At 52.7% G+C, this 16,853-nt stretch overlaps 1 protein-coding gene across 1 annotated transcript in view; it reads right to left on the bottom strand.

Annotated features, from left to right (window-relative positions):
* PM20D1 (peptidase M20 domain containing 1) overlaps positions 1-16,853 on the bottom strand; it is a 42,020-nt gene that overhangs the window by 13,366 nt on the left and 11,801 nt on the right. The window contains exons 5-8 of the mRNA XM_078607636.1: positions 8,463-8,549; positions 6,303-6,436; positions 5,639-5,758; positions 3,117-3,192 (exon numbers count right to left, since the gene is read on the bottom strand). Coding sequence (XP_078463762.1) covers positions 3,117-3,192; positions 5,639-5,758; positions 6,303-6,436; positions 8,463-8,549 — 417 coding nt within the window. The remainder of the gene's footprint in view (positions 1-3,116; positions 3,193-5,638; positions 5,759-6,302; positions 6,437-8,462; positions 8,550-16,853) is intronic.

Here is a 16,853-nt window from a genome sequence, read left to right as displayed (position 1 = left end):
ATATGTGTGTGAATATCCCCTTTAGGAAAAGCTTTATTCATATAATGTATCAAATATTCTTTTTGTAAAATAACAGCATTGCAACAGCACAATGCGTTTAGAGAAGATAACAAAAGTGCAATCAGTAACAGCATCAGGACGGGATGTGAACCGATTAGGTTTGTCTCACTGGAGACGATTGCAAGCGTGTGGGTAATGCACTGACTCACTATAGTCTGAACAGCTGTGCGTCTAATTTCCTTTGTTTATGGCGTGAGTGACAGGCTGGCTTGCACGACTGATGCGATTGTTATAGGGCAATTGAGGGTATGGCTGCATCCTCCCGTGTGGCAATGAGGTTAATGCTTGACTCACAGTTGTAAGGTTGTGAGTTGAAATCCCGGTCAGTAGATTTTAAAATATTTTTGTTGCTTTGCTTTTCTACTATTGTTTTACAAATTTTTTTGTTCTATCGGTCTCAATGTAACACGTGTAGATATTTTACAAATTATTTGCATAAATAATAAATAACAGATACTTATTCTAAATGATTACTACATGCACAAGTCGATGCCTGTATCTTTTATAGTGATAATTATATTAATTTTAATCAATGTATTGTTGCATAGCTATTAGTCAGCCCCTCATCCCCATTAAATATTTTACACATTTAGTACCCCTTTGTGGGAAGTAAATTGTCGTCTTATGGACAGAATGGAGGAAACACTGGCTCAATGGAGTTGGTGCTAAATGAAAATCTTGATTTATTTTTATTCATCCTGGAGGAATCCGATGAGCTACGAAGCTCTTTTTCACAGATGTCCTGTAAAGCCCCCCCCCGCCCCCCTCCTCTTTGAGGTGGGGAGGTCACTGTGCGTGAGGTGTGACGTCTGAGCGAGATGTCACGATTGGGGGTGGTGGTAAAAACCCAAGCCCGCTGTTCACATGCTGATGGGTCTTTGTCCCCAATTTACGACCGAAATGTTGTGATGTTGCTATCGTGAACACCTGGACATACAGGGCCCTTCGGCTTTGTAGGTGGTGGAACTTCCTTTTTGTCAAGGACACTTAATTTTGCCATGGGTGAATAGGTATAGCGTTTGACAGACATACCCAGTCCACCCAATCTCGTCAAATCTGAGCATGGTTACATCCGAACAGTACTTTTAACGGGGACCAACATGCCAAAGAGCTTGCTGTGTTACGTGGTAAAGAGCAGAGGCAAGTGCAGCAACATCCGTTGTTGTACTACACCAACCCGCACTTAACCAGCGTGGTGAAGTATGGCCAAATAACCCCCATGACACACGGTGTGGGGAGGCCCCAATCCGGCAGTGGACTGAAAATAGGTTTGAAGAACAGCTTGTTGAGAAATTGGAGAGATTTTCGTTTTTTAAAGGCAGTCATGAGCATTAAAAAAGTGGCCATCTCTTGTTTACAGCCCTGAGCCAGTGGTGGAAATTCTACATTCCTATCACGGGGCCAAGTCCCTCCATAGGACAACCACTGCTGACTTCCCCACAAAGTGGTTACTCAATTTGGCAACCCTGTTGGAGTGATGTGCTGAGTCAATAAACCCCCCAACCCAGAACCGAACTCGCGATCTTTCAATTGCGAGCCGCTCACTCCACCTCACTCCATCGGTGAGCCAGCGCGGCCAGATTAATAACTTGTGCAAAATGTTTGCATTTCCATTGAAACATTCACTGCTGTCTCTAATAAATTGAGCAATGATTACAGAAAGTGAGAAAGGAATTGTGAGTTGCGTCATCTGGTCCAACATTATCATCCTCAGTTTAACACATTGGCTATCGCGACTAATGTCGATAATAGAGGATTTTTTTGGGGGGTTAGATCGCGTAAATATAAATGCGTCGTTAAACCCGCCACCACCCGACACAGGCAATTTGTAAGGTTTGTCACGTAAACAAAACATGCCAATTTGTTACTTGTTCAGCACACCGGTGTGTTGGAGAGTAAACCCACAACGTTTACAATTCGAGTATGACGTTTCGCCGGTAATTACAACCAAACTCATCATGCGACAGCCATCCTACATGTGCTGAAACATGTCGATTGTAAACGGAGTGACTCGCCTTCACGCTGACCATGGACAAATCAAGGCACGGTATTTAAAGTCCAGTATAGAGTGAACTTTCAAACATATATATAATGGCGTTGGGTGGGAGGGGATGGGGGGTGTTGCCAGAAAAGACAATACCCACGAATGGAAAACATGTATAAATTAGGCGAACACGTGAAGTGCGCCACCTGTGTTAATTGCTTCTTATTTTTGCCCATGTGTTTGCTAGCACGTTTGCATGAATCACACTGACCCGAAATGAGTTAGGAGCAGCTTAATCATTAAACCAGCATGCTGGCCAAATATTTATTTAGTTATGTTGCAAGCGCAGCTAATCCGCCCATGTATAATCAGAGCTAGCTACGAGTCGTAAGAATATAGGGTACGGGGAGAGGAAGTTGGGTGAGGCAGGTGTCGGACCGGACACCACACAGAGAGGGGGTGGGTGTCATTTGTTGGCTCAAAGGTGGTTTCTGACAATCTCCTATTCGAAAAAAGGTACAAATCTGTAAGAATAATAGGTGTAATCTTGATTTGAAGCTTTCGTGGCTGCAGGAATCCATTCTTTGGTTATTTCGATAAAGTCACGTAGGTAGAAAATGATTAATAGATCACGACGTTTCGATCACAGCACAAGGGAACGTCTTCAGGTGAGAGAGAGAAAGCTACTGAAACAAGGTCTTATGTAGGCCTGAGATGGGTGCAGCCTCAGGGTAAGTGGGTCTTACCTGGTAAAACAAAAATATTATAGGAAATATGAGCAGAGACTGCATTTCTGCCAACACATACGTAAGAGCTACTATTTGACAGCAAGAGATAAACAAGCCCCATTGTAAAAAAAGACACGTGTTATTGTTTACAAATTATGATAATCATTGGATCAAGGATGGCAGTGAATACAAGCCAAGTGTATTGCCTACATCATGACGTATGTATTTGTTTGTATTGCGCATTAGTGTTCCTGTGTGTGTGTGGTTTATATACGCTGTTGTGAAGCCACTTCTGACATGGGTACATTAAAACAAACGTGTAAGTGAGAAGGGCTTCAGAGTACCTGTGGTGAGAGGTATTCAAAGAGTGCTCTTTCTGGTCCAGACCCAAACTGCTGAGGCAAGGGGTTGCTCTCCAGGCTAGAATGCAAAACATCATGAGTAAGACAAAACTTAACTTATAACGGGAAATAACCTTGAGTTTCTCACAATAGATTTTACCCTCTTCTTTTTGATTCTTTCGGCAAAGTCACGTAGAAGGGAAATAATAAATAAAACAGGTGTCAAGATGTTAAAACACCAGACAGAATCCTTATTCAAGAAATCCTGTCTGCATTAACCACACGTACTTGTGGTGAACATGCAAACAAAAAACATGCTCTGATAAATATATGCATTGTCTTTGAAACTTATTGGTCCACACAAGAGACAGCTTTCTTTAGAGCCTAGTCTCAAAGTGTTCGACCAGAGAACGCCAAAAGGCAAATAGCACAAAGACAATGCCACTATCAGGGCATTTATACCTCGGGGTGAGCAGCTACAATATGGGACCTTCCATATGAAACTAAAGATTTCATATGGAAGGTCCCATATTGTAGCTGCTAACCCCGAGGTGCTCAGAACTCAGAAGGCTGGGCTGCCATACTAAATGTGTAGAAGTGGGCTCAGTGAGCTGGCTTCTATAACACCGTGCTGCTGCCCTCTCATTCGCTGTTCGGGAACTCCACACGTGTCCCATATGGGGTCGAGTGAACGCAAAAGTCGTGAGCACCCTGCGCTGTGAACCCGGAGCTCTGTGCTTCACTTGTGGCCACAATTAACATCAGCCACACCTTTCGCATCCTACGTCCCATTCGGGCTGTGGGTGTTACTTAAACCATACCTCACCACGATGGTCAACTCCGGGTTAGTTAAGGTGGTAGCATAGATATGGTAATATGGAAATACATTACAACAATTAGGGTTAACAAAATCGGACACATTCTTGGCGATGTCACGAGTTTTAGGCACGGAACAGGAAGGTCCTTTTCTAGATGTGAAGGCGGTGGCCCCAGAATGATTAATTCATGCGCTATGAAGAAGGGCAATTGCCCAAAACATCGCCTTTTATAATTTTTAGCTTTCAAGTCCACAAAGTAATTGACAATTGTGTTGAAATTGTGATTTCTGATTTTACACCAGTGCCAACACATCATCACTGAACAATGTTTTTACATCTTGACCAAAATATCCCACTTTGGTTAAGATCCAACACTTATGAAGCAAAAATTATGGGATAATTGAAAACAGAAGTAGCGGAGCATACACTCAAGGCCAGGCAGGTGCCCCTGCTATTTTGAATCTAGGCACTGTGGTGCTGCTGAAATCAGACGATATCTATTTGTAAGCGGCATATTAACATATCCGGGGTACACCGGTGTACGGTATAAAAAAAGCTCTTTTTTTGCAATCATTATTTATTTTCCAGTGATCCGCAACCCCAGTCACAAAATCTTGCGGGGTGGCAGTCCGTGAAAATCAGTTCTCGCGAGATCAAAGCAGTCAGAACATTAATGTTTATACGAGCAGCTGAACACGAAGCTTCACAGTCTGGTACCATATAGCAGCACCCAGTCTGATCACGACTGGTTGCTCCGTGTTCCAAAGGCAGATTTGACTCGTGCCGTCGACTTGGTCGGATGGTTCCTCAGTTAATTACCAGAATCAATTCTTGGCGGACGGTGGCATCAAAAGATTACGACTCGTGGTGTCACATGTTCGAATGGGAAAGCAGCTGCTGAATCTAAGGCAACTTCTGATGGAATGTCTGCAGTTCACTCAAGGGCAACAGGGACATCGTCAGACTGTTTGTGAGGACCGGTGTGTTATGCTGCACCGGTGTACCGCCAATATGTCCATATGGACTACAGCGTCATGTGGCCTGCAGTGCGAGTCTTGTGGCCTGTAGACTGCAAAGCGCCCACACCCCACCCGCCATGCTCTCATGCTGTCAAATGTTGTTTGTAAAGTGTTCAACTGATGCTAGTATGGGCTATGCTAAATACATACATATATGTGTGGGAAACTATTTGTGAATCAGATCCATGCCCTGAATCATAATTAATGTAATCACCGGGGAGTGAGTTAAACCAATTCTAACGATTCCTGTGAATGATGATAAACTCATCAGACACAAATGTGAGTGCAAGCTGGGAACGAATAAAAGCAGTAGTACACACAAAAGGAGATTTCTCAACAAGACAAGGTGCGATAGTGATCATTAGCTCGGTCCTCCCATCATGCCTCGCATAACACGACATCACTGTACTGCGTGTGGACTGCACACAGCCTTGCTTTATACAACCGACTCTCATATTAGGGCCAAAATTGTGACCATGTTATTTTATACAAAGGCAGGACAATGAGACAACTGTTTACCACGTTGTTCCCTGTTAGGAATCATCAGTACATTTCATAATGAGTATAGACATCGTTGCCTGGCTACCACCTCGTGCCACGGAGGCTTTGTGTGGGCCTCCCTCCCCTCCCTGGTCACTGTGGGGACAGTTTGGCAAGAAGGGTAACAATACCCCCCCCCCCCACTCACCGCGTGATGGCAGAGGAGAGGATGCCAATGGAACTCTCCCGGGCGGGCATAGAGGAGTGGCCCGTCTCTGTGCGCACACGCAGCCTCAGCATGAGCGAGCCCTTCTCCGACACACCCACCCTGCGAGCAGCACGCAGCTAGTCAGAACCACCAAACTCAGGATTTGCCTCGAGGACGTTACTCAGTTAAATGAGGGACGCATCGAGACACGTCTAGAAGTGTCCTGCTTGAGCAGGACACTTCGCTACAAGGCTACGGTGGCTGGGTATGTCGCTAGAAGAGACGAAGGTATGTGGTCGAGACTAATAGAGTGGTGGTCACGGGAAGGAAAGCGCTTCAGACTGTGTACAATAAAATCAGCTCATGTGCTAGATGGATTGTAGCTTCACAGGACTCTTAAGGGATGGTGACATCTTGGGGAAGCTCCCATCCAGCAGTGGATTGATCACGGCTGCTGCTGCTGCTGCTGATGATACTGATGGACAACGTTGGAATTTCGCGAGGATTTCAATGTGAGTGGAGCTTGCTGTTGGGGGTTATGGCAGTCTTTACAGATGGACTGCATTCCATATTCATGGAAGGTTACAGTGCTAATGTACTGGTAATGTACAAACTTATCACAGAATTCCTTAGCAGCTCCCACATGATCTATTTCGTGACTCACACGGCCACTGGTATCTGCAGGCCTGGCACGACCCCATCCAAGATGACCATTCCCTCATCCAGCAGGAAGTCCAACTTGACTCCTCGGGATTCCAGTAGCTTTGCAATATTTCGTGCACCTTTGTCTCCCCCGATCTGTCACACAGAGATGTTGAACAAAGGGGCAGCCACTCAAGAGGAACGCAGTACAAAATAAGTCATGTAAAGATGAATGAGTCAGCAATTCAAATCAAATCGTATGTTCAGAATACGACCCTTGAATTAGTATTTGTGCAGTGTGCAGCCCCTTGTCAATCCATGCTGGATAAAGTTCTCCCTCATGCTGTGTCATCATGAGAGTTGTTTGACCATACTCCACCACAGTGATCAATACGTATTCGTGAAGGAGGCGGCCCACTGCACTTTAAGTTGAATTGTGTTTGTAGGAATCAATTATTCAATATTCATTCAAACGTAATTAACGATAATGGGGCGAACAAGGCTGCATGAATAATGCAGAACCCATTCAAAAGGAAACAAGTGAGGTAACGCATTAATCGATCACTGAATCAAATCACCACCAGCATCGTGGACGAGGTAGAATCACGATGTGTGTGTGTGAGCTGTCAACGAAGACTGACACGCACTGCCACGGCGACCCTCTCCATCAAACGCCTGCTCTGCGCACTAAACGGCGCTGCAATGAGGAGCTGCTGTTTGTGCATACGGCTCCTCCCAAGAGATGCTCACTGCTCATCAGCAAAGACGAGATGAGCCTGTTTGATCTGGATACGGTTCTAAATAAGGCAGACCCTGCAGCGCTGGAACATCACCGCAGCCAGTTTCTCCCATGTCCCTGCACATCGCCACCGACGCTCCCCGGGCATGACTCATGCCTACATTTGTCCAGTGTCACCCTCTCACAGTCCTGTTCAGCCTGTGCCAACCTCTCGTTCCACTCTAGCAACTCGCCACAGTCCCGCAACATCGTGTACAGTACATGTCAATTCACTGCCGGATGAGAGCCCTCCTTCCCATGCAGTGCAGGTCGCGGTGGGGGAGGGGTTTACTTGACCATATTTCACCGCGCTGGTGAAGGTGGGGAGGGTAGATGTGGAAGCATAGATGTAGTCTACAGCTGCACTTCCCTCTGTTGCTCAGCACACAGAGCCGCATCTTATAACAACCTGCCATGTGTGTGTAACGGGTTCCGGAGACACTTGTAGAGAGAGGTAACTTGTTTATTACAATACAACACTCCAACAGTCCTGATACTCTGTTACAGCCTAGGTACACAGCCTAGGTACACAGCCTAGATACTCTACTCTGGCTACGCTCTGGAACTCGCCGTCACAAGGTCGTCGAGTCGGGAGTTCCAGAGTCCCACCACTGGCTCTCACATCGTCCCAGGGTCATCAGATGGCTGGTCTTGGGTCTTGAGCTACAACTGCCCCTGATCGTCCAGGGAGCTCTGCTTTTATAACTAGTCCCCAACGAGGGGTGGGGCCGTGTGCGCCCCCAGATCTCCCACAGAGCACACACAGCCCCCCCCCTTTGGCGGCGCCAAGGGGATTAAGCGCCTGGGAACCCAACGCCTGACGCCAAGAGGCTTAAGCATCTGACCCGCCTGAGAACCCACGCCTGGCGCCAAGGGGATTAAGCGCCTGGCCCTCCCAGGGACCCAGAGCCCCCAGCAGCCCCTCCCTTCTTATGTCACTACATGTGCATGGTGATCGCCCATCCCAGCAATATCCAGGTTCAAAAAAACCTGTTTAGCTTTCGAGATCGAGTGCATTTCAGATGACTGGGTCATACGTGCCATCTCCTTCACATGGCAAAAGTAGCAGCAAATAAGCACTGATGTTATTGCTTGCTCAGAGATATTTTTTTCCTCAGTATGTAGACATTTGAAATTATTAGAAAAAAAATCACACCGATTAACCCCTAAAAAAAAGAAATGCCCATGTATGCAATTCGTATGCATCACGGAGTATGAAATACTCTACAACAGGCTTTAGAGAAAACTCTTGCTGGAGAGTCTTCCGTACCTCCGATGAGCACGGTTGGCTACGTACGGTGCGAAAGAAGTTCAACATACAAAGAAAACACTAATAATACTGTACCCTGATTCACATAAAAATGCCTCAAATGCACAATACAGGCCAGCATGAGTCCTCCTCACCTCTTCATCGTGTCCAATGCCAATGTAGAAGGTCCTCTGTGGGACAAACCCACGCTGCAGAAGAAGCTCCAACGCCTCCAAAATGGCCTGTACACACGTTTCAAAATTATTTCGTTTAACCACGTGAAAACTCAAGAAAGGCTCATTGGCAGAGTGACCTGGCGCTTTAGTCTGACAGTAGGGGGCGATGTTTGCTATGTATAAACCCGATTGAGTAATTTGTGGATAATTAAAAAATTTAGACCCTGATAACAACATAAAACACCATCATACACCATCACGCCATAACCATCAAATAGCCAAAAAGCATCCCATTGCATAACCACCATGCTACCAATAGTACTAATTCATGAAAAGTGTAAGCATTTAAGCAGAATCCATTGTTTGTCTCCACATGTAAACTTCATTTTACTTTTTTTTTTACCACGTAAGGCCCCACAGAGCTCTGTAGCTCTTTCCAGAAGCGACCTGGCCACAAATGATAGCCCAATGAAGTGGCTTATCGCGTGGAAATGTATAGCAGCCAAATAATCAAAACGCAGCATTTGTTTGAACAAGCAAACTCTGGACAGGATTTGAATTTCTGGGTCTCATCAGCAGAGTCACGATTGTGAAAGAAGATAGCACTGGGAAAGCCAATAAATAGAGCGATGGACAACAACGTATTCAGAGTTATATGTGGTAACACGGAACAAAGTTCTGCTTACACTTGTTTTTTGCTGAAGAAGTTCAAACAAAATTAAATTCACTTAAAAAGGACAATACAATTCTTGGATTTGGGGTTGGCCTTTACACTTGTATATTAAGGCCATTTTAAATAATTTTCACAAACCCATATCTTAACACTTCAGGTGATCATAAAACCCTTGCACAATACCACGCCTATTTGTCAGACTAATACACAGATATTAACAATCCTTTGGAACAAAAATGTTCCACCAAGAGTGTTCCACCAATGTACAACACACACAGCTGCATGTATATATTAAGCATATAATGACATCACCATTCATGGGTTATTCTATATGGTTATTATACACCCTTGTGCATGCAATGTTATTTGGTTGTCCTAGAAACGTGTTGTGATTCGATATTCACGTGTGCTACTACAGTACATATGAATTAATCACAGACCCAGACTCACATAGACATCCACAGACTCACGTAAAACGTATTGTAATTCTGAGTTCATGGCTTGGTTCTATTACGTGTGTAAGTGGTTCGAATTAGGTGCACACACACACAGCTTGGAGGCAACACTATTGATGAGAACAGTAAATAATATAACACTGTACATAAGGTGGTGACCACCTTCCTCAACTCACTAGCACTATGGAACACTTTACAGCGTGGCCAAGAGAACAAAGGGCTGCCCGGTCATGGACGACGACCGGGGACTTGAGGACCAATGATGGCGTCTTCACTTCGGGGGTGAACAGCCCCGCTCTCCGTTCACACCCCGCTTATAACTGCTCCGCGTGGCCGGCTCCGCACAGCATGCGATACATTGGCACAGCATGCGATGCATCGCATGCTGTGCTACAGCCGGCCTCACATAGCAACCCACCCGGTGCTGTCCACGATATCGGGACATCGCACGCCACGGTCCTCTCATACAGCGACATCCCCGATGTCACTACACATGTGCAGTACTCTGCACAGAAGCCCATAGACTCACACAGAGATTCACAGACTCACATGTGTAGAGGAGTAGAGGAGAGTGGTGGCGTCGCGTGCGCTGTCCGGTGCTGTGACATCACGGGACGTGGGGTCGCACGCGCCGGGCAGTGCACGTGACGTCTCGCCTCAGAGGGTATTTAAGGGAGACCCCGTGACGTAAGCGGGGTCACTGGAGGAACGGGGATAGTGGAAGGGGTGAAGAGGGAACCCTTATAGTGATACCTGTTAATAAACCCTGGCGGAAGCCCCTAACTCACCTCCGTCTCCGAGTACCTCCGTCTACAACAGCAACAACTACTTAACAACTGGTGTCAGAAGTTTACACCGTCGCCAACATGTCAAAAGCGGGCACACGGCGTAAGAACCCACCGGCACATGACTTGGAGGGTGCCGAAGGCGGAGAGGAGGCTCCAGCAGTGACCCCGGAGCCCGGGACCCCGGTGACGGTCCCCATGGAAACGAGCGGGCCGGAGCGGGAGGATTCGGCTGCGGGGAGTGCCAGCTCACCGCCGCCGCCAGAGACGGAAAGCGTCCCCGCAGCTCTGCTGCACCAGCTCCTGCAGGCGGTGGGGCAGCTGACCGTCAGGTTGGCCGAGGTGGAGGCACGGACGCAGCCAACCGCCCCGCACTCGAGACGGGAGCAACTGTCAACTGCCAACGTTGAAAGCGCCGCCGTTTTCCCAGCGACCGCTCCACCGGAAATGGCCGTCATGTTGGCTGCGACGCAATCCGCGGCGGCCATGTTGGCTCGGGAGACGTATGCGGCCGCTACTACGGCTGCGACGCGGCGGCCGGCGGACATGGCTGCCATGGCGACCGCGACGCCGCGTCTCTCCACCGACGCGGCCGGGGTTTCTCGGCACGCCGCTCCTGCGGGACCAGCCGCCGGCGACGACGCGGCTCTACATCAAGCTGCGCCCGCCGGGGGGGCCCCGGGTAAGTACGCGCGTGCCGTCCTCGCCGGGCCGCCGGGGTGGGCAGCGGCGGCTGCCGCTGCCCCGTACATCGCCGTGCCGCCGGAATGGGCCGCGGGTGCTGCCATGGCGACCGCGACGCCGCGTCTCTACACTGACGCGGCCGAGGTTTCTCGGCACGCCGCTCCTGCGGGACCAGCCGCCGGCGACGACGCGGCTCTACATCAAGCTGCGCCCGCCGGGGGGGCCCCGGGTAAGTACGCGCGTGCCGTCCTCGCCGGGCCGCCGGGGTGGGCAGCGGCAGCTGCCGCTGCCCCGTACATCGCCGTGCCGCCGGAATGGGCCGCGGGTGCTGCCGCGGCTCCACCTGTCGCTGCGCTCACAGGGCCGGCCACCGGCGATGCCGCGGCTCTGCACCTCGCCGTGCCTGCGTCCCTTGTCATGGATGACGCCGCGGCTCCGTGTTATACCGCCGCGTCTTCGGCGTGGCCCATGGTGGCTGCAACGCCGTGGTGCCTCGCCGCGTCGCGAGAGGTTGTGGCGGCTGCGGCCGCTGTCCCGCACCTCGCTGCGCCGGCGGGGTGGGCCGCGGGGGCCGCCGCAGCTCCGTGTTATACCGCCGCGTCTTCGGCATGGCCCGGGGAGGCCGCAACTCCGTGGTGCCTCGCTGCGTCGCGAGAGGTTGCCGCGGCTACGGCCGCTGTCCCGCACCTCGCTGCGCCGGCGGGGTGGGCCGCGGGGGCCGCTGCAGGCCCGATTTATACCGCCGCGGCTTCGGCAACGCCGTGGTCCCTCGCCGCGTCGCGGGACGACGCCGTGGCTTCGTACGCCGCCGCTGACAGGTGGGTCGCGAAAGCGCAGGTGCCTTCACACCTCGCTGCATCTACGGCGTGGCCCATGGGGGCCGCAACTCAGCCGCACTTCGCTGCGTCTACGGCGTGGCCCATGGGGGCCGCAACTCAGCCGCACTTTGCTGCGTCTACGGCGTGGCCCATGGGGGCCGCAACTCAGCCACAATTCGCTGCGCCTACGGCGTGGCCCATGGGGGCCGCAGCACCACCGCACCTTTCCGCGTCTTCGGCGTGGCCCGCGGGAGCCGCAATGCTGCCACCGCCGCACCACGTCGCGTCCGCCAGGTGGCCCGCAGGTGCCGCTTGGCTTCCACACCTCGCGGCGCCGCGCGGCCAATGGCAGCGCCGGTTACCCGACGTTGCGCCGTTTGTCGCGCAAGGGGGCGACTGGTCGGCCTTCCAGGACCGGTTCGACGCGGCATACATGTCGGTCGGCTGGTCCATGGAGGAGGCCTTGCCGGCGCTTCCGACCTGCTTGGACGAAAGGGCTCTGCAGGCCTTCAAGTCCATCTATCCGGCCAATCGGGCTACACTCCCGGCGGCCTATATCCAAATGGCCAACGTTTTTGAGCCGCCGTCCACCGCGCAGCTAAAGTTTTCATTGCGGCGGCGGGAGGAGGGGGAACTGCCGCTGGCCTTCCGCTGCTCGCTCCTGGCCCTGGCACAGGCTGCATACCCTGACCTGTACGGCAGGGCACTTGATTCTATGGCCTTGGGGAAGCTGCTTGACCTGGCAAGGGAGCTAGGAATTGCTCTGTCGATCAACAATGATCGGCAGATCACATCCTTGGCGGTCGCCGAAAACATTCAGGCGCACCTCTCCCTCCGCCAACGGCCTCAGATGGCGGCGTGTGCGGGGGTCCCGGCGCCGGACGGGGGGGTCACCTCTCAGGGGGTGGACACCCTCGCGGCCCTGGCGATGCCCGATCGTCGAGGAAGGGAGGCGGGTGGTCGCCGTCCGGAGCAGCGGGGGCGGCCGGGACCTTCCCGTCCACAGGAGGCGGACACGGTGGCCTGCTTCCGCTGTGGTCAGCGGGGCCACATTGAGCGGGGCTGCCGGAATGCCCCGGGGGCCTTTGGAAAAGGGACTCCAACTTCTCCCAGACCCTCCTTGGCATCGGGTCCGGGGCCCCAGGCGAGTCGCGACGCATCATCTGCGCGGCCGCTCCCTTCACCTCATGCATCTAGCGGGGCTGGGGCCCATCGTCATGGGGTTGTCCTCGAAGGGTCGGGTGCACCATCGTCATCACCCCCTCAATGGCCCAGACAGACCCGCCACTGGGATGCGCTTGCGCATAGGATGGTGGCGGCAGCTGCCGGCTCCTCAGCGGTGGCAGGATATGTGCAAGGGGTGCACGTTCGCCTCCTGGTGGATACGGGGGCATCGGCCACCATTATTTCGGAGGCCATTTTTGGGCTGCTACCCCACAACGTGGGTCCGTTAAGGCCGGTTCGCGGGGCTTGTGTCGCCGCGAACGGCGGCAGTTTGGGCATCTTGGGCCACGTTGTAGCGTCGGTTCGGGTTGACGAGATTGAGTTGGCCGGGCCGATTTTGGTCTCCAGGACCTTGGCAGTGCCATGCCTCTTGGGGACCGACTTTTTGTCTAGGATGCCCATCCAAATTCTCGTTGACCAGGGCTGTGTGGAAATGCCGTCAGGGAGGCGGCTGAAATTCCTACAATCGCCTACCGTTCTGTCTCCCTTGGTCGCCGGTGTACGGGCCTTGAATAAAGTGCCGGTGACCGTACCACCGGCGTCACAAATCCTGATACCCCTTAGGTTGCGCAAACCGCTCGAAATGGGCTCCACGGAGACGGGTATCCTCCTGTCCCCGTCAAGCTACTTTTCAAGGACGAAGGGGTTGGTGGGCGCCTTGACAGCCGTGTCGGGGGGCCAGGACCTTTTTTTGCAGGTCCTCAATTCGGGACCCTTGCCGGTCGTAGTCCCGGCCGGCGCCGTCCTGGCACACGCGACCCCGGCTCCTCCACCCGAGAGCGCTGCCCCGGATGGAGGGGTCGTGGCGGGCGTGATGCGCACGGGGGACCCCGACGCATCATGGATCGCCACGTTGTGCGACGAGAATGCCTCGTTGTCCTCCGGGGAACGTCGGCAACTCCGCGACCTCATCGAGCGGTTCACCGATGTATTCAGCCAAAGTAAGTTTGATCTGGGTCGCACTACTCTTTTGGACCACCACATAGACACGGGCGACGCGGCCCCTATTCGACTTAATTCCCACCGCTTTAGCCCAGCGGAAAAAGATCATGTCTGCTCGGCTGTCGAGGAAATGTTGGCGGCGGACATCATCTCCCCATCTACTAGCCCTTGGGGTGCCCCCATTGTGCTAGTCAAGAAACGGGACGGGAGTCTCCGGTTCTGCGTCGATTTTCGTAGATTGAACAAGATCTCGGTGGCTGATGCATATCCATTGCCTCGCATGGATGATTCCCTGGATGCCCTCTCGGGCGCGCGGTTCTTTTCGACTTTAGATTTGCTCTCCGGCTTCTGGCAATTGCCACTGGATGAGGCCTCTAGACCCAAAACAGCGTTCCGCACACCCCAGGGGTTGTTCGAGTTCAATCGGTTTCCTATGGGTCTCCATTCGGCCCCGGCCACCTTCCAGCGTCTCATGGAGATGGTCTTGGCGGGGCTGCAGTGGGAGTCTTGTCTAATCTACTTGGATGACGTTATTGTTTTTGGCCGTACGTTTGGCGAACACTTGCAACGCCTTGAGGCGGTGTTCGTCAAAGTGCGTGCTGCTGGCTTGAAATTCAAACCCCAGAAATGCCACTTGCTACAACCATCGGTGAGGTATTTGGGACACATTGTTAGCACGTCAGGTGTCGCCACGGACCCGGATAAAACGGCTTGTGTCCGGACGTGGCCGACTCCCACATCTGTCGCGGAGGTGCGTAGCTTCGTTGGCTTCGCATCGTACTATCGCCGGTTTGTCCGCGATTTTGCGACCATTGCGAAGCCACTGCACGCCCTTTCCGCCAAAGGCCAAAGGTTTCACTGGGGCGCGGAGGAGGAGGCGGCTTTTGCGGCGCTTCGCACGGCCTTGGCGGATGCGCCGCCCTTGGGGTACCCGGATTTTACGAAACCCTTCCTGCTCGATACCGATGCCAGCGACACGGGAATTGGGGCTGTCCTGGCACAGGTGGTCGACGGGGTTCAGAGGGTGGTAGCCTATGGCAGTCGCGTTCTGTCCTCGACGGAACAGCGATATTGTGTGACCCGGAGGGAACTTTTGGCCATAGTTTATTTTGTTCAGTTGTATAGACCATATTTGTACGGTAGGCTGTTTACGGTCCGAACCGACCACGCGGCCCTGCAATATTCGCTGAAGATTAGTCAGCCCTCGAGTCAGCTGTCTCGCTGGCTCGAAGTGCTCCAGGATTACCCCTTTGATGTAATCCACAGGAAGGGGACACAGCATGGAAATGCGGACGGTTTATCCCGATTGCCGGCAGGCGGTGGGTGTGCTTGCGCCCTGGGCTCTAGCCGTTGCAAGGCCCCAGGGGACGCCGCGGCCCAGTTGGTCGCGTCGGCCGAGGCGGACACCCCTCCAGGTTCATAATCAACGATTTTTGGGTTTAGATCGCGTTATTTATAAATGTGTCGTAACCCTCCACCACCCGACACGGCCAATCAGTAAAAAAAGTGTCACGTTGACAAAAGACAAATAGTTCACTGCTTTAGCCCACCGGTGTGTTGAAGCGTGAAACCACAACATTTACAATTTGAGTACGACGTTTCGCTGGTAATTGCATCCAGCATCATCGGGCAATTCGTGTTAAACCCCTCCAGGTGCGGCGTCGCCCGCGGATTTCGGCCTTGGACTTCCCCGGGAGGTATGGTCCGGCTTGCAGATGGAGGATTCCTCTCTGCTGAAGCTACGGCGCCGTGTCGGACATAAGGCCCGGAGCTCAGCTTCGTCGGCTGCCCCGGAGATCGCCGTGCATGACGGACTACTCATGCGTTGGGATGCCCAATTGGAACGCTATTGTGTGGTTGTGCCCACTAGCCTGCGTGGTAAATTAACCCGAGCCATTCACGAGAAGCTTATGCACCTTGGCTACCACAAGACCTTATTGACCCTTAAGCGGGACTATTACTGGCCGGGTGTTGAGGGTGACGTGGCACTGATTTTAAAGGGTTGCCACGACTGCGCGCGGAGGAAGGCCCCAGTTGTCCGGGACCGGGCCCCGCTGCAGTCCATCCGGGTTTCTCGCGTTAATGAGCTCGTGGCGCTCGACATTTTGGGGCCATTCCCTGCATCCCAACGGGGCCACAAATACCTCTTGGTGGGCGTTGAGTACCTCACACGTTGGCCCATGGCATGGCCTTTGGTCGATCAGTTGGCCTCTTCTATCACCGAGGCCTTCGTCCAGGGGTACGTGTTTGACAAGGGCGCGCCGGAACAATTGTTGACTGACCAGGGGCGGAATTTCTCGTCTAGGTTGCTCAAGGAGGTGTGTGACCTCCTTGGCACCAAGAAAATCCGCACCTCGCCCTACCACCCCCAGTCAGACGGGATGGTAGAGCGCTTGAACCGCACCCTTACGTCCATGCTGTGCCACCAGGTGAACACGTCCCAGTCAGACTGGGACCTGTTCGTCCCGGGGGTCTTGGCGGCGTATCGGTTGGCCCCTCATGCCTCCACGGGATTTTCGCCTTTTTATTTGATGTACGGTAGGGAACCGGAGCCCCCGGTGCACGTCCAGATGGACGTTGGCTCCTCCAAGAAGGGGTCGGCGGTGCCGACCCCTTTGAAGGTCGCGCTTGACCGGCTGCGCGAGGCGCGACAGGCCGCTGCCGAGAATTCCGCAAGCCGGCAGGCGGCTAATGAGCGGCTGCCCAAACACCAGGCAGCTGGCCTCCCGTGGATAGCGGGTCAAAAAGCGTGGCTGCATTGTCCCCAGGTCCCCGTTGGCACATCGGCC

The sequence above is a fragment of the Lampetra planeri genome, chromosome 28 (genome assembly GCF_965212315.1).
Source record: "Lampetra planeri chromosome 28, kcLamPlan1.2.h2, whole genome shotgun sequence".
NCBI lineage: Eukaryota > Metazoa > Chordata > Hyperoartia > Petromyzontiformes > Petromyzontidae > Lampetra > Lampetra planeri.
Note: the sequence above shows the minus strand (reverse complement) of the source record. Positions and strands in the feature narration are given on the sequence as shown.